General features: G+C 44.7%; 1 protein-coding gene, 1 long non-coding RNA gene and 1 other non-coding gene across 3 annotated transcripts; 2 read left to right on the top strand and 1 right to left on the bottom strand.

Moving 5' to 3' along the window:
- Nucleotides 1–2260: 2260 nt before the first annotated feature.
- On the bottom strand, nt 2261–11209 carry GLRX5 (glutaredoxin 5). Its single transcript, XM_039884149.1, has 2 exons — nt 10851–11209; nt 2261–2923 (listed from the first exon to the last, which is right to left on the bottom strand). The coding sequence occupies exons 1-2, from the start codon at nt 11137–11139 to the stop codon at nt 2745–2747; spliced, it is 468 nt and encodes a 155-aa protein (XP_039740083.1). The 5' UTR covers nt 11140–11209; the 3' UTR covers nt 2261–2744.
- A 135-nt stretch (nt 11210–11344) lies between these two features.
- On the top strand, nt 11345–13166 carry LOC120619665 (uncharacterized). The gene is made up of 2 exons (XR_005657589.1): nt 11345–11718; nt 12925–13166. It is a non-coding gene; the product is annotated as an uncharacterized LOC120619665 (long non-coding RNA).
- LOC120620015 (small Cajal body-specific RNA 13) lies at nt 12390–12662 on the top strand. Its single transcript, XR_005657729.1, has one exon.
- Nucleotides 13167–16534: the final 3368 nt, after the last annotated feature.

Below are 16534 nucleotides of genomic sequence, written 5' to 3'. Positions count from 1 at the left end.
ATAATTATAGGAAAGCTTGATGTTTCAGATTCTACACAATTCAAAAGGGCCAATAATAATAAACCCGAGACTTCGTGAAAGTTACTTCTGTCCCAAAATATCTCCACAGTTCATAGCTTATATGAAGTGTAATGACATTTATGTAACTACCACTTATGAAAAAAACAAAAAAACTACCTGGAATCACACAAATGTTTAATCTCCCAAAACAACTTTGGCTATTTCTAAAAGATCTAATAACACCGCACTTTGAAGTTGAGACAAAGATCCAATAAATCGCAGTGTCCCGTACTGGGAAGCTGTGGGGCGGACCCTGAGTTTTTAAGCAGATGGCGTGCAATACTGCTGTTTGTACAAGTACCTTTGGTGTCACAGCCCTCATCGGCACAGTGAATTCTAATTATGCAGATCGTTAAAATTACTCAGAATGACAGCAGACAGCATCTTCGATTTTCCAGTTGGCGAAAACTTGCTAAGTGTATGAACAAAAAGTATTAATCAACTTCTGGAAGGAACATTTATTTCCACTTCTTACAGAGCCCAGTGATCCCTTAAACTTTTAAGCTCTCTGGTGACTGATAGGATCTATGTGTCATCAGCCTCTGAGTCAAATTATTCGCTTGCTGGGCAGCTCTGCCCTCATCCTGATACCCTAGGGAGGATTCTTATGCTGATGTCTCCCTGCTATTAAGTTTCTCATTTCACTTTTGAGATGAACCCTTAGGGTATATAGGCCGCTCTAAGGAAAAACCAATGGAAGCAAATGACGGAGAGGTACCAGATGTGCAGGGGAGGGACAACACCCCGCCCCGCGTGTGTGTGCCCCGCGGCCGGTATTCATGCAAGGACAGTAGCAGGTGATCTGTCAATGGTATTTTTTGCAAAGGACAAGGTCGCAACCTTGGTGTGGCCACCCTGTGCCAGCGCACAAGCAAGACCTTGAGCATATGGGCTCTCGGTGTCCTCCCTTTCATGTGTGAAACGACACGGTTCTGTGGACGAGCTCTAACCTCCCCGAGGTCAAGCTCCCAGCTCACAGCAGACCCAGAGGTACTGATGGGCTGTTGTGTGCAAGCTATGTAGTAAGAAAACCTTTTGGTGAGAATAATCTGTTTTCTGTTCCCTGAAGCTGTGAACGCTGTCCCCAGAGGAGCTGACCTCTGGGGGAGGGGTGGTGGCAGGAGCGGCAAGCTGGCTAGCTGCAAAGGATCTGCATGTGGATCCTTATCTCACTAACTCAGTTCTTCAGAGCTTTTCCAAGAGGCACTCGAGCAGACGAAGACGCACAAACAGGCCCCTGGACAGCTCTGGGGAAATGAGCTGACCTTTTCTTATCATTTTTGCCCTTTTCATTGAAAAATTCATCCTCTTTCCTACCTCTGCCACGGTGAAGATGCAATTCTAGATGCCACGTTTAGGGCTCCAGAGATAGAGGAAGGTGTCCGGAGGCACACGTGACCCCCCCGTAAAGCTCGCCCCCAGGTCACCTCAGTGAGGAGAGGCCCTGCGGGCCTTAGACAACAACACGCAGTATGGGAAGAACCTCTGCTATAATGTCGAACGTTCCCTTTTCTATAAAGGCCTTATTTTTAAAGAAATAAAGGACTCATTCGATGCCATTCTTCGGAGGACTGCCAACGACGTCGCCCTGTTTAACCCCAGCACAGGTTGCCAAGCGCAGGTTTTCAGGCCGGCAGGCCTCGCCCAGCTCACTCCTCGCGGGTCTGCACGAGCCTCCAACTGGACTTTCGCCACCACTCAGCACAGCACTTACCTCCCCTCCAGAAGCGAAAGCGCAGCTTGAGAGCAATTTTAACAGAAGAGTGAGAATCACTCCGGATCCCCAAAAGCGAAAGGTCACAGGAACTGAAAATCCTTACAGACCACAGACCGATGTCTGTGTCCCCCGAGATTCCCATGTTGACATCAAAGTGGTGGTGTGAGGAGGCAGGGCCTTTGGGGTGACTGGGGTGACTGGGTCAGGAGGGCGGAGGCTTCATGAAGGGGATGAGTGCCCTAATAAAAGGGATCCCAGAGAGCTTCTGGTGAGGACACAGTGAGGAGGTGGCTGTCAGCGAACCAGGAGTGGGCCTTCCCCAGACACCTAACTTGCCAGCACCTTGACCCTGGACTTCCAGCCTCCAGGACCGTGAGAAATAACTCTCTGTTGTTATAAGCCACCCCGTCTGCGGTTCTGTTCCAGCAGCGAGAAGAGATGCAGACGCAGACTTACTGCTCTTCAGAATGAACAACTCACACGTGGAATCCCTGGCAGTTTATTTTTTAAAAAACAACACTCTGGTTATCACATTTTCTTCCTTGTCCATCATTTTTCTTAACAGAACAAGTTACAAAAAATTTGAGGGGGGTATACATTTGCAGACCGACACGTTGGCAGAGGACTCATGAGTAATAACTCTGATTCGGAAGCTCCTAGTTTTACTCTTGAATCAGGCAAAGAGCAAATGACAATGTAAGAACAAATTTTGTTTACAGCAATATCATAATACAACACTGAATCACGACAGTGCAGTGGTTACAAGTAAGTTCACGACAGAAGATTCTTAGCCCGAACACCAGACATACCGAAGTCACCCGACTGCTTACGAACGGGACGAATCGTGCAAGCAGCTGTCTGAATAGTGAAAACCAGATCGGTAAGGCTTCCCTGGCAGTGAGTGTCCGACCCCAGCGGCTTCCTCTCCCGACGGCGCGGCCTCTGCTCGGGGGGGACCCGACCGCCCTCACTTTGAGTCCTGGTCTTTCGTTTCGTCTAGAAGGGCGGAGCGGATCCCCAGCTTTTTCAGTTCTTCTACCAGGTCCCCGTTCTGGTGCATCTGCAGAAGAATGTCACAGCCCCCCACGAACTCGCCGTTGAGGTACACCTGCGGGATGGTGGGCCAGTTGGAATAGTCTTTAATGCCTATGGGGAAAGAACAGTCATGTGTCATTGAAATGGTCAGAGCCGAACGCCTCAGGCGGAGCGTTTCCTACACACCGCTGCAGGACACCCAGCATCCCTTCCTGGCTCCGCCGAGCGCAGGGGACAACGCGTTCACTGCAAAGAGCACAGGCTTCAGAGCCGAACAGACCGTTTCGACCCGAACTCTTCCAATTACAGTGAGGCCTCAGACAAGTTATTACTTAACTGCCCATCCTGTTTCCACCCTCATCTCACTAAGTTTTTGTGAGAAGCAGAAAAGGCTCTCATCAAACACCGAACACTCGATCGACATTGGATTATCGGCAGAGAACTTGATTGGTTAATGTCAAGTCACACGAACTACACGGAGCCATATTCTCTACACATCTACCAGCCATGTTTTCAGTGGAAAAAAAAAACCTAAAAGAAATACCACATCTTCATCTCTAAGTGGACTACTTAACACAGGTCCATCCGGTGACTCACTGACAAAGGGGGCCACCCATACATAATGCCTGTCCGTCTAGCTTAGAGAATGCCACCAGTTACTTACCCTTGAGTCACTTATTTTATCTTTGCTAACTCTTTCGCCCAGAGACAAATCCCTTTCCTGGGACTACAGCCTGCGGCCCTGACCCTACTCAGCCCCTCTCTCCACGGGGCGGGTGATCTGGCTTGGCACAGACCTCACAGGGACTGACTGAGGAGAAGGAGAGGCCCCAGGCACAGGGCCACGGGGTGAGGGACACCCATACCCTGCTCTCAAGAGCTCACAGCAGACAGAAGTATCTAGTATGCATGCAATCACTCCTGTGTGTAGATGGCTTTCACAGATGATGCACATTCTGTGACAGTGCAGCCATGCGATTATTCTGTTCTGTTAAACCACGAGGTTACAACAAAATAGTAAGAAAGAAATGCAGTTTCAATCTTAAGACATAAAAGGTTATTGTGTTCTAGTATTCATCCTCACCATTCTACGCGTATATTGACGTGAAATTCTTAAAACATATCCAGACAATAAATGTCTCTGTTGGTTATGTTAAAACAGAAGACGATCAAAAGCATGCCTTGTAGTAATTAATAACTATAGTTTTATGTGGTATTTTAAAAGTTATATAGTTAGATATTTTTAATTGGCCAAAATGAGCACAAAATAAACAAAACAGAAAAGTCAACAGATTCTTCAAACAAAATACAGTATTACATAAATAAAAAAATTGGTCAAGTGGTAATTTTTATGTAAATAAACTAAAAATATAAGAACTGGTTCTTGATATCCGATCATTTATTATTAAACATTTATTTTCCCAATAAAATGACCAATTTGAGTTCTATCACGAATAACAGCCCCTGTTTTTTTCTTTTAAAAGTCATTGCCTTCTAAAAAACAGTGACTCTGCTCTAAACGACAGCACTGGAGAAGCCACCCACGCTTGCTGGGCGTGACGTTATCTTTCTTCTGCAGATTTCACGTATGAAGAAATGGTCACAACGTTATAGGCCCCAAAAAACACACTTTTTTTTTTTCGAACTTTTTTTTTATTGAGGTATCATTGACATCTAATGTTATATTAGTTTCGGGTGTACGACAATGATTTGATATTTGTATATATTGCAAAATCACCACAATAAATTCATCAGCATACATACTTACAAAATCGGTTTCTTGTGATGGGAACTTTTAAGATCTACTCTCTAAGCAACTTCCCAGTATGCAGTACTGTTAAATACGGTCACCATGCTGGTACGTTACAGACCAGAAAAGCACACTTCTAAGTCACTCTTGGGGCCTTTACCTATATATACTAGAAGAACACCCTGATGAATTTAAGCTTTTCATCACTCTGATGTTTGTTGCTATATAGATGACGACTTAGCATACAAGTTATATGTTTTTGTTCTTTGTAAACTCTATACTCAAATACAGTCTCTCAGAACTTATTTTACGATGATGCCAGTTACAAATCTTTTTTTACTTTTATGATGACTGAGGGTAGGTGAGAATTAAGAAATGTTTAAAGTAAATATGAACTTCTTTTATTTCTTCCAAACTTTCTTAAATATCTTTTACATTTATATACATGAACCATTTGTGTACATGACATTACATGTTTTTTTCTGATTATAATAGAGCTTAATAAAGCTATTAAGCTTTCCATGACATTAAATATCTACTGATCTTTTGGTGAGTGCCTACAATTTTTAAAACACACCAAAAATAAAAATAAATTGGTCGTCTGAGGGCTGCCCAAAATCACACGTTTAATCCTAAAAAGTACAATTTTTTAAAAATAAAATCTTTGCTGAGTAAAAGAATGATATGCTTTCATCAATCATTTTTACCGTGCCACCCTTGGTCAAAGCATTAGGCTTGTCTCACTCATTAAACTTTACGATGCTACAGACCATATGTCTCCTGACTATAAGGAAAGTCAGGGCAAAACACCAGAATAAAACTACACCACCAATATTACCAAAACGTGTGGGCTTTCCGACCACCCTGAGCATCCAACACATGCAGCCAAGCTCGAGGGAGACTAACTCCTTCCAAACCCCACGACTGTGGCTGTCTTGCCGAATAACTTCCAACTCAAGAGCTCTAAGGAACCCTAACTCAGAGCACATGATGGCCTCATGACAGTGGCCCAGGTGCCTGCCAGCTGATAGTTTATCAAAACTCCACTTACCTGTTTCTTTAATTTTTAGATGAACAAGTGTGACAAAACAGCTGATGTCAAGGCAAGGCTTGGCATCTTTCTTAAAAAGTATGCAATTTTCCATGTTTTAAAAGTCTGATTACAAGTTTAAATATTTAAGGAAATATCTAACTGACTCCTATAGAGTGAAGTGAAAAACTTACAATAATAAAAAACCACTGTTCATAAGTTGAAAATTTAAATGAATCCCTCTGATTCACAATTCTTTAATGTGTTAATTCGTTAATTAATTAATGGCTAATTTCTCTCACATTTTAATTTTCAAAAACTGCAATATCCAGTGATAGTTCTTACAATGTCACTTGGAATTATTCAGAATCAGAGAGAAACCCAGAGAAATTAGAAATTATACCCAAGAATGAATTTTACTGACAATCACATTTTATACATGACAGACAGTGACTCGATTTGGGATGGAAAATGTAGGCTGCACAGTTCTAGAACAGGATAGCACCAGGGACTAGGGGTTAGCAGGTGGTCTTACAAAACCAGTTCCACACATACCCAATGCCTCACCGAAATGTTTAAGATTCCAAGTAACGAGCCAGAGTGCAGAAAATGTACCTCAAAATTCTCTTCCAGAACTTTCAAAATCCATCACATTTCAGAACGTTAGACTTCACTCCTGGTTTGGACAACGTATTGGAAGAACACCGTAATTACTGTTCTCTGTTTTTCTTGGTTGCTCTTCACTATAAGAGCTTCAGAGTCTAGTGCAGATTAATTCCACCTTTGCCACTTACTAGGCTCAGTGAGTGACCTCGGGCAGTCACATCACCTCCTCCCGGAGTCACATATTTCTTCTTCCCTGAGAGAATGACGCTAGGATTACCTGAAACGACCTGAGCTGAAAGCATCGGAGCAGTAGACTCTCGACAGAGGAAAGGCAAAGCACAGGGGCAGAGTGAGCGAGGCACTGGCTTAGGGAACAGAGGGCCGCGGGCTGCCAGCAGGGACATGGAGCCCCAGCTAATCTGCTGCTCGCTCAGCCCCGGTTTCCTCATCTGCACAACGGGAATAACTCCAGGCTTTACAGATTTATTACGAAGAGGAAATGAGATATAATTGGTGAAATGAATTAAGCTCACACAGCGCCAGGTACAACGTGGATATTCGGTTCCCTCCACGTCGGTGTTCTCCACCCTGCCCTGCCCTTCTTGGTAACGCTTTTCTGAGAACTACGTGCAGCAGAGAAAGAATGCAGGAAAAACACCAATTAAGTATGCCATGCAGTATAAGAGTACCCACTTATTGAGCTCAGGGGTACTGAGTTTCATACTTTTTAAGTGTTTTACATCCATAATCTCATTTGATCTTTACAAAAATCCTATAGGTATAATTATCCCTATTTTACAGATAAAGAAACTAAGGCTCAGAGAGGTTAAATAACCAAAGTCACAGTGCTAGCCTACGGTGGAGCCAAGATCTATATCCAGGTTTCCCAGAGTCCAAAGGCCAGGTTCTGGACCACCAGAGGTGGCCTCTGGCCTGTGGCTGGCCTCTGTCGCTGCTGCCCATGAGCTCACTTGCACGCACGGATCAGCAATGGAGCTGTTCCACATCTTTGACACAGACACACGAATGGCATTATGCCATAATCGCCTTTTGGCAACTTACTTTTTGATTAAACATTTTATTTTTTTTAAATGTAGTCGTATAAATATATCGAGACCTAGTTCATTTTAACTACAATTTAGTTTTCCATTACATGACTAAACTATAGTCTGTTATGCAGTCTGCTACTAATAGACCAAGATCTCCTCTTGTCAATATTTCGTTATTACAAGCAATGATGCACTGAACATCCTCACATAAGCCTCCTAACTCACATGCAGGGGTCCGTCTCTCTAGACCAAGGGGTAGCAAACTACAGCCATCCGCCAAATCTGATCCACTTTCTGTTTTTATAAATAAAGTTTTACTGGAACTGAGCCACGCTTATTCATTTCTGTATTATCCCTGACCACTTTCGTGCTGCAAGAGCAGAGTTGAATACTTGTGACAGACACCACATGGTCCACAAGACCGAAGTATTTACTCAGTGGCCCTTTACAAAGGAAGTTTGCCTCAACTCCCGCTCTACACTATATACCCAGGGGTGAAGCAGCTGGGTCTGCTTCACTTGACAATTATCCCTCCAAAGTGTTGGTAGCATTTTATACTCTCATCTACAACACACACACACACACACACACACACACGACTTGTTATCCAACTTTTAAAGTTCACCAATATCATAAGTTTTTTCGTATTGCCTTAAATTCTGATACTGGAAAAGCTGAACGTATTTGCAAATGCTTAGAAAAAACTCAACAATAGGATAACGATTATTCATTCAACAGACTCTGCTCCCAATGCAAGAAATACAATGGTGATCTGAATAGGCAGAAATTTAAGAGGATTTATGTTTTTAGAGCATGGAAGAGAGTTTATGATATGATAAATAAAAGCAGCATGTATTTATTCATTAAAACACTTACTGAAACCTTGCTCAGCACCCAGGCAGTGGCATAAGACATATTCCCTGCTCTCAAGAGGGCCAAATTCCTAAGTCCAGACACGCATAATCTCAATTGTGTTTTTAAATGCAACAACAATAACAAAAAGTTAGAAACTGGGTCCAAATGTTAATAATGGTTTATACAGAATGACAGATGATTTTTGGTTTCTTTATATTTTATATTGAGTTACCTAAGGCCCAGGAATCATTTTTTGCCCCTCTTCCCAAGTTTCTTCAATTAGCACATTATTTTTACAACTAACAATCAAGGCCAGTCTGTTAATACCAGAATTAAGATACGTTGACATCTGCCTGCTGGGACCTGATTCCTTTGTGGCTGTCCTCGGTGTGTACTCCAGACAACCACCACAATGCTGCCTCACAGTCACCTTTGTTCCTTGGGCCACAGGCTGACACTTCTCTTCATCACAGTCACTGGGCCCAGGCCCAGACATGGAGACAGCATCTCCTTCTGGCTTGGGCCGTTCGTAGAGCTCAGCCTTCTCTGCACAAGAAAACAGAAAAGGCCCATTTGCAGGAGCCCCTGAGGTGACCTTGGGTCTGGGAAAGGTGAACACACATATCTTTGGCTGGCAAAAGTGACCATCATGCAGCCTGTCAGTCTCTCTCAGTAAACTCAGAGGTGTAGAGAGTAAAGAGATGACAAGTTCTCCTAGTATTTTAAAGTCTTACTCTGGCCAAACTAACCTCCACTGTGGGAAGAACATGCTTACCCCACTCTGCCCAACTGAAGGTGAATACTTATACTGTTCACTTTTCTAAGCAATTAAAGAGGTGTATATTATGTTCTATACGTATGCAACACATTTATTAAACAAAATAACAATTTGATCGAGAAATTTGATTAAATTATTGTTGCTGTTGTTTGAGCACTTAAGAACAGCAGATCAGGAGCCAGAGGTACATACATGTTGGAAGACAGACACACAGTGCTATCAGTAAACATTCTTATTTCTGTTCCTCCTTTCAGTTTATTAGCCAGGATATCCCATCTCTGGTTACATTAAAACAGAAGAACATAAATTCACAAATTGAAGACCTTCAACACTTTATACTAAGCAAGATATCAATGACACAACTTTTACCAACAGCCATACTGTCAATTTGCAGGGGACCTATGGCAAGGTCCCAGATGAATGATTACAGAATAGTTTTTCCTACCTTATCTTTTAAGCAGAGAAGATGCTGCTGGATGAAAACTGTTAATGCCTCGTATGTGAAAAAACCCAGAGCCTAGCAACTAGTGGCATTCTAGTAGACCAGAAAAACAAAAGGATCGAGAGCATAATACGTGGTAAGGTACATACACCTGGTAATGTGAGCCTGCCCTCTACTCCGCCTCGTTTCCACTCACCAAATCCAAGAGTCTTGTAGGGATTAGGGCATGTGGGGAAAAATACTTTGAAAAACATAAAGTGCTAATAATAAAATAGCTAATCTAGCAGGTGCCTTTTGTGTGCCAGATGAGAGGATAGGCACTTTTAAAAATTTTACTTTCTCTTTTTTCCTTACAAAAACTTTCCCAAGTTTGATTTTATTATCCTCATATTACCGAAAAGGAAAATGCACTTATGTGACACTCGAAACGTAGCACAGCTGACTGGCCACAGAAGAGTTCTAACCCAAAGCCTTTCCTCGACGCCAGTCTGTCTCATCAATGTAGGAATGACTGATCATTTCAAATGCACAGTAACAGTCCTAAACGTAGAATAACGAAATGTAGAATTTCACACGAAAAATAACAAAGAAACTAGGACTTTAAAATTCTTTTTAGTACACATCGCTAACTGGAACGCAGGGTACCTAAGCCAGAGGTACCTCTCCAGGAGGTACAGGCACAGCCTCATTTCTCCACCAACTCCAACCAAGCCTAACCAAGGAGCAGACCCAGGGAGACAGGCATAGGAGGTTCCCAGCACTGTGCTCAGACTAAACGATTCTCATTAGCAGTCAGGGCTGGGACAGACTCCCCTGGGCCAGTGAAAAGCAACAGGTAGTGACTGGCCCCTAGCTCCTTGAGCTCCACGCCTGAGTTACCTAAGGCCCAGGAATCATTTTTTGCCCCTCTTCCCACAAATCTCTCCCAACCCTAGCGCCACAAATTCTCCCATGACCTTGAACTCATGCCTTATTCTGCACCACCAGATCCCTACTCAAACCAGTCCAAAAGCTGTCTCAACTCCCTCCTTGTAGCAACGACAGAGGGTGGTCCTTGAAATCCTGAGCCTTGAAGCAGGAGAGGCCAGCCTCTGACCTCACCAGCCTCGGACAACGGCCACCTCGGCTCCACCACCCACAGCACCAACTCCTTACCCACGAGACAGGCCACCCCCTTCAACGTGTCCCCAAAAGTGCCTACCTCTGGTACCTCTCTTTGCACCAATCCTCAGCCCTGCAGAGTGGAGGGTCAGGCTGCTGGCCACTAGCCCGAGAGAACTCGCCCAGAAACGTCTATTTCAGTTCGGCGTGAGGATCCATGAGCCGCTAGAACTTACTCTACTGTCCAAACTGGCAAGAGTATCGGAGCCCCAGCTCCTCAGATCCAGATCAAATCAGTCACGCCCCGACCTCAGACCCTCCAATGCAGTAGGACTCGGAGCCCTAACACCGCTTGAACCTCCAGATAGACCCCCGGTCCCGCCAGAGTGGCCTCGGCCTGTCGCCCCCGCACTCCGCGGGCCCTGACCTTGCCGGAGCTGGGGGTCGTCCAGCACGTTGTAGGCCGCGTAGTCGCTGACGCCGTGCAGCCGCAGGATCTGTACCACCGCGTTGCTGAAGCCGCACTGGGGCTGCTCCGGCGTGCCCTTGAGGAAGACCACCACCTTGTCCTTCTTCACCAGCGCGTCCAGCTGCTCGGCCGAGCCGCCGACCGAGCCCGCCGCTCGCACGCCCGGGCCCCGCAGGCCGCCGCCGCCGCCCGCGCCGCGCCCCCAGCGCAGCAGAGTCGCCGCCGCCCTGCCGAAGGACCCGCTCATCCCGCACGCTCGCCGGAACCCTCGAGCGCCTGGGACCTCGGCTCGCCACCCGGCGCTTCTCCCGGCCCAGAGGCGGACCCGCCTACCGCCCCCACCCCCGGGCCCTCATTGGGCCGGCTCCGAGCCGCCGTCCGCGATTGGAGAACTCGGGCCCGCAAGCGACTAGAGCTTACCAATCACGTTACTCGTCCCGCCCCCAGGGTGAAAGTGGTCCTGACGCCTGGGCCGCATCTTGCGGCCTCACCATTGGCCGCCGGCAACGCTTTGCCACTTAATTGGAGAAAGGGGATGTCCATCAGCGTCACGCTCCGAGGCGAGGAGGCGAAATGAGGGGAAAGACGACTTCCCTCCAGAGCGCGGACGGGCCTGCTGGGACAGTGCGGGTCGCGGGCAGAGGCGCCGGGCGGGGGCTCGCCGTCCCGCGGAACGCCGGGAAGGAGTCACTTCCAGGCGAAGGTTCTGCTTCCGGTGCAGGCGGCGGTTGAGTTGCCGTGGCAACGCAGTGCGCGGGCTCCGGTTTCCTGCGCTGGGGGTGGGAGCGGAGCTGGAGTGGGAGTGGGTCGGCCTTTCCCAGCTTAGGTGAGCGAACCGGGCGCCTCCGTGAGGCTGCGGCCGAATGCGACCGTTCGTGGCGGGAGCGGGGTACGGACCTGCCCGGGGCCACCGCGTCAGGGTCTGGGCCGCGCGCTCGGCCTCCCTGGGCCCCGCCGCCCACGTGGGAGCAGCGGCCGGAGCTCAGGCCGGAGCTCTGGTCTGTGCAATCTCATAAGTTTGGGGCTTTCCTGACTTTCCAGCCCACTTAAGGCCTTGGGCCTGGCCCCAGGAAAGTTTCATTGAATGGGGGACAAAGACGGGAATTGATTCGTTGGACAAACGTTTTTGGGCAGCTGCTGCGTGCTCGGTACGGTGCCAGCACGAGGTCTCCAGAGAGACCTTGTTCCCAAAGCTTGTAGTCAGCGTGAGAAATGGGAAGCAGGTACAAAGCAACAAGCAATGGGGGGGGGGGGGCAGGGGCGGTTGTGAACAGGAAGAGAAAGGAAGCCTCCCTGGGCCCATTGTTTTCTCTGTTTCCATTGTACTTTGTGCACCTTGACATATATTTATCAGCTTGTTGACTGATTTCACGCCCAGGCACTCGACCTAGTTCACTGCTGTATCCTCAATACCTAGAACAGTGCTTGGAAGGTGGCAGGTGCTGGTATTGTTGGAACGAATGATTTCGGGAGAGCGGGATTCTGAAATCGCTATGTGATCTGCAGTCTTGGAGCAGCCCTGGGTTGGTAGTACCCTGGAGCACACCAGACTTGCAGAAAAAGCATACTCCAGAGGAAGCTGAGGCATGACTGCTCAAGAGCCAGCCGTTCCATGTGCAATTTTCCTCTGATAGTTCTTGGGTACTGTTGCCACGGTGATAATGACTGCCATGTCATTACCTATCCATCAACAGTAAGAGAACCTTTGCAGTCGAGATATTGTTTAACAGATGGAGTGGTTTCTGTTGGACACTGAGTACTGCTACAAATTACTTTTTCAAAATCCTTAAGTATTTTTAAAATTGTTGCTGGAGCCGACCTGTTTATGCTTTGGAGTTGCTCAAATTTGAAATCAGAAAATTAATAAATGTGCTGTCAGCATGTGAATCTTCCAGATAATCCTTCAGCGTGAAACTTGAGCTGAGTAAACTAAAGAAAAACTTAAGACATTAATTACTCAAGTGCTGATGTTTGATAGTTTTCTGATGTGGAACCTTAAACTGATCAACTTCTTAATCTTTTTTCCCCCTAGATTCATTGATTCAGGTAAATCAGAAGAACAAGAATCAGGAACAGAAATATATAGGAAACCCAGTAATGCCGAAGCAGAACTGTTGTTTCAGAAGTCCAGCATTTGGTGCACTTAACAATAGAAAATTTATTATTTCCAAAATCACCTAACTTTTACTCATGCTCTTATAGTAAGTTGTGTTTTTCAAATAAATATTGGCAATTTGTTCCTGAAAACCAAAATTGTTTATTGCCTACTCTAAACTGTCTGATTTGGCTTTTGTGTTGACTTGAAGAGGGAGAAGAATTTGCAAACCTATGTTCCGAAAATCCAGAGACGTAGGGCAGTAATGGAGAGTAGCATAGCTTTTACCTGGTATGTAATATCGGCTTCAGAAATATAGTTGTCTTTTTTAATTGTCAGATGTTTTATTATGTTGAGAATACATCTGTCATTAAAGATTAAGAGTAATTCTTGAGCAGGAAGAATATAAAGCCTTTGTTTTTCAAACTTATTAAGTAGAATTGCTGTATACAGCGAGCGGTCCCCAACCTTTTTGGCACCAGGGACCCGCGCCCCTATGAGAATCTAATGCCTGATGATCTGAGATGGAGCTGAGGTGGTGATGCTAGTGCTGGGGAGCAGCTGCAGATACAGATGAAGCTTGGTTCACCTCCTGTGCAGCCCGGTTCCTGACAGGCCATGGACTGGTACCAGTCCGCGGCCCAGGATTGGGAACCCCTGCAATAGAGTATGATGAGAACATAATGTGAAATGTAAGGACATCGGGAAGCATGTTCATGCTGTGTCAGGGAACTGAGTCAGGGGGCGTTGATGGCATGATCAAGGGCAGAAAAGCAAATCGTATCTCTAAACCAAAGAAATTGGAAGAGTACACCTAAGTAAGTTTTTAATAAAGCAGCCAAAAATATTAAATGTTGTATACGTTGAACATATTAATTTCTGTTTTTGATGTAAAACCACTCTTGGAGTATTGGCACTGAACATCAGTAATTTAAAGAAGCAAAGAAAATAGTATTCAAAATATTTCTTCCAAAGCATGAACCTTTTATATATGATTTGTCATTTTAGTTTTGAGGTTTCTCTTTAGGAATTCTCTAATGAAAACATGTCAGAAACATACTTCTGAAATTAGCAGTTGTCAGAAATCCACACTTATGCTCAAATGCATTTGGGTGTTTTGAACACATAAGTCAATAATCTTTACCAGTCTGTGGTCTCGCACATGTGCACATTAATGGGCAAGGTGGGATGGGAAGTATACAGAAGCTCAGGAGAGTCCTGGCATTTTGATCACAAGATATAATTAGACCCAAACTAAATAATCAAGGTGTGTATCTTCCCTGTGCTTATTTATAGATAAGGCTTTACTACATTTGGTAAAATTTCTTTCCATCCACTTCTCCAAAAGCAAATTCACCACTGAACCATAGTTAAAAACTTTAAAGATTTTAAATAGTATCTTCCTCTATATCAGCCCCAAATGCGGAGTCAGGATTATTGAGTATAAGACGATGCTTTATTTGAACAGTCAGTGTGCTGATGTTTTCATACCCCAATGACAGTCGCGAAATTGGTGCTGCATTCTGATAAAGAGGATGCATTTTTGTGCACAGGACTTGCCATACAGAAATGGCCAGGTCCATACTGGCCAGAGCATTTTGTGAGTGTCATTTTAAGAGAAAAGTGGCTGCTTGGGTTGCGCAAGAGGTTGAGCCACCGAACATTCCTGAGCTAAAATAGCATTCGCAACCCAGAGTTCCAGAGACCCAAGCGGGAACCATAGACCTTTCTCTGGTGCACTTTGCTATTATCCAGAAATTTTAGAGCATCACCGTAACCCTGAAATTAACCGGTCCCTCAACTACCCTAAAAAAAAAATGTAATGTGTGAGAAACCAAGGCAATCCCAGCCCTCTTGGAGAATCTGCTAATCCCTAATGCAAAGATAGAAATGCCTTTCGGATTTTTACCACCTCTGTCTGACAGAGACAGCTGCTTTTATAAATACTCCCCTGGCCATGGGCGTGGCCTCTGTTTTGCTAATCTGCTGTCTCCCACTTGGTATGGGCTCAGTTTAGAGACAGGAAGGAAGGCATCACGCGGCCGCTCTCACTGTATCACAGGTCCTATCCCCTCTGGGTAAGATGAAGAGAAATAACGTGCTGTAAATTGCGTTAGCTCAGTCTGGAATCCACTGTGGGAGATGAGAATGAAAATGAGTTCTCCGAGAAAGCATTTATGAGAAGCCTGGATGCCACAGTAGAACCTGATCCTGTTCTGCGTTTTGAATTGTAGACTTGTGAGGCCCGGGTTCCAGTCCTAAGCCTCCCTAAATACTTAGGAGTTCTTTTTGATTCTCCTTGGAGTCCTTCACCCCTCCTTTCGTCCCCTTCCTAGATTTGTGAAATATGTATTTACCATGTCTGCGAAAGGATACACCTGTTTCAAGATATTATATAAGGGCTGCGGAGTTTAAGGAATCTATTTGTTTAAGGAACCTACTCTTCCTATGCCCCTAAACGTTTATACCCCAAATAATATTGTTTGCGTGCGTAGCACACTGTTTGTTCTTCAAACAGATTCTGTGAACACACATTCATTCGGACTTTGCCACTAACCTTAGGATAATGGTTTTCAGACATTTTGGTCCCCAAATTATGTTCTGTTTACAGTATTTGTTTATAACATCTTTTTGACGGACTTGAGCACTATGGGTTCTAGAAGCTTTGTTGCCTTCACAGGCACTTTTTTTTCTTTTACTACTGAATCATAACATCACCAGTAAGTTCCACAGAAAATTAAATATTCCTGAATTATCTTCACTGGCTCTGCATGTGGATATATTGGATACAGATGTGATTTTTATGCTTCGTAGAACTAAAATGACAACAGTTTCAATAGAAAAATCCAGTGGAAAAAATGTCAACCGTAGCTTTCCGTTTCGGAATGGAGTGTTTTCTTTCGTCCCGGTGCTTTTTGCGCGTTGAGGACTGAACTTGGCTGTAAAATCAGACCCCTAGCGGACTTTGTTCTGTTGAGAACCTTATTTTCTTCTGAGGAAAGCAGCCCGAGTCGTAGCTCCTTAGAAGGCAATATTAAAAATTAAGTGACAATTGTAAAACACATTCACACTTGATTAAAGTTGATAAAAGAATGGTTGACTTTTCCTCAACTGGCTGTTTAATGAAAGATTTTAATGTTTTACATTATGTTTTTGTTTGTTTGTTTTTTACCAGCAGATAGTTTCCATAGCTCAAACTATTATTACATTCCAATGAGCTCTGGGAAAGTGTCTAGACCACAAAATATAAAAAGCAAGGAGCCAGTGCTTTTTGTGGGTCAAACCTGTTAGGAAAATTTATATGTTAGCCGAAATTTATATCTCCCTCTGATAATCACCTAGTTTGCAGCCAGACAGTTAGAAAATTTTATTATTTTCTTTTGAATGATTGCTAAGATGTATCGCCAAGGCCTTAAATACTCTGTGATGAGTCAGAACTCCACTTCATAGTTCCACCTTTGAGCCTTAATAATTTAATGCCTTCAAAATTAAATCTTGATATCGTGGGAATTCACTGTTCCAGCTTTCTTTAAGAATTCATCTAGCA

The sequence above is a fragment of the Pteropus medius genome, unplaced genomic scaffold (genome assembly GCF_902729225.1).
Source record: "Pteropus medius unplaced genomic scaffold, Ma_sr-lr_union100, whole genome shotgun sequence".
Lineage (NCBI taxonomy): Eukaryota > Metazoa > Chordata > Mammalia > Chiroptera > Pteropodidae > Pteropus > Pteropus medius.
The sequence above is the reverse complement of the archived record's forward strand: the minus strand, read 5'-3'. Positions and strand labels throughout refer to the sequence as shown.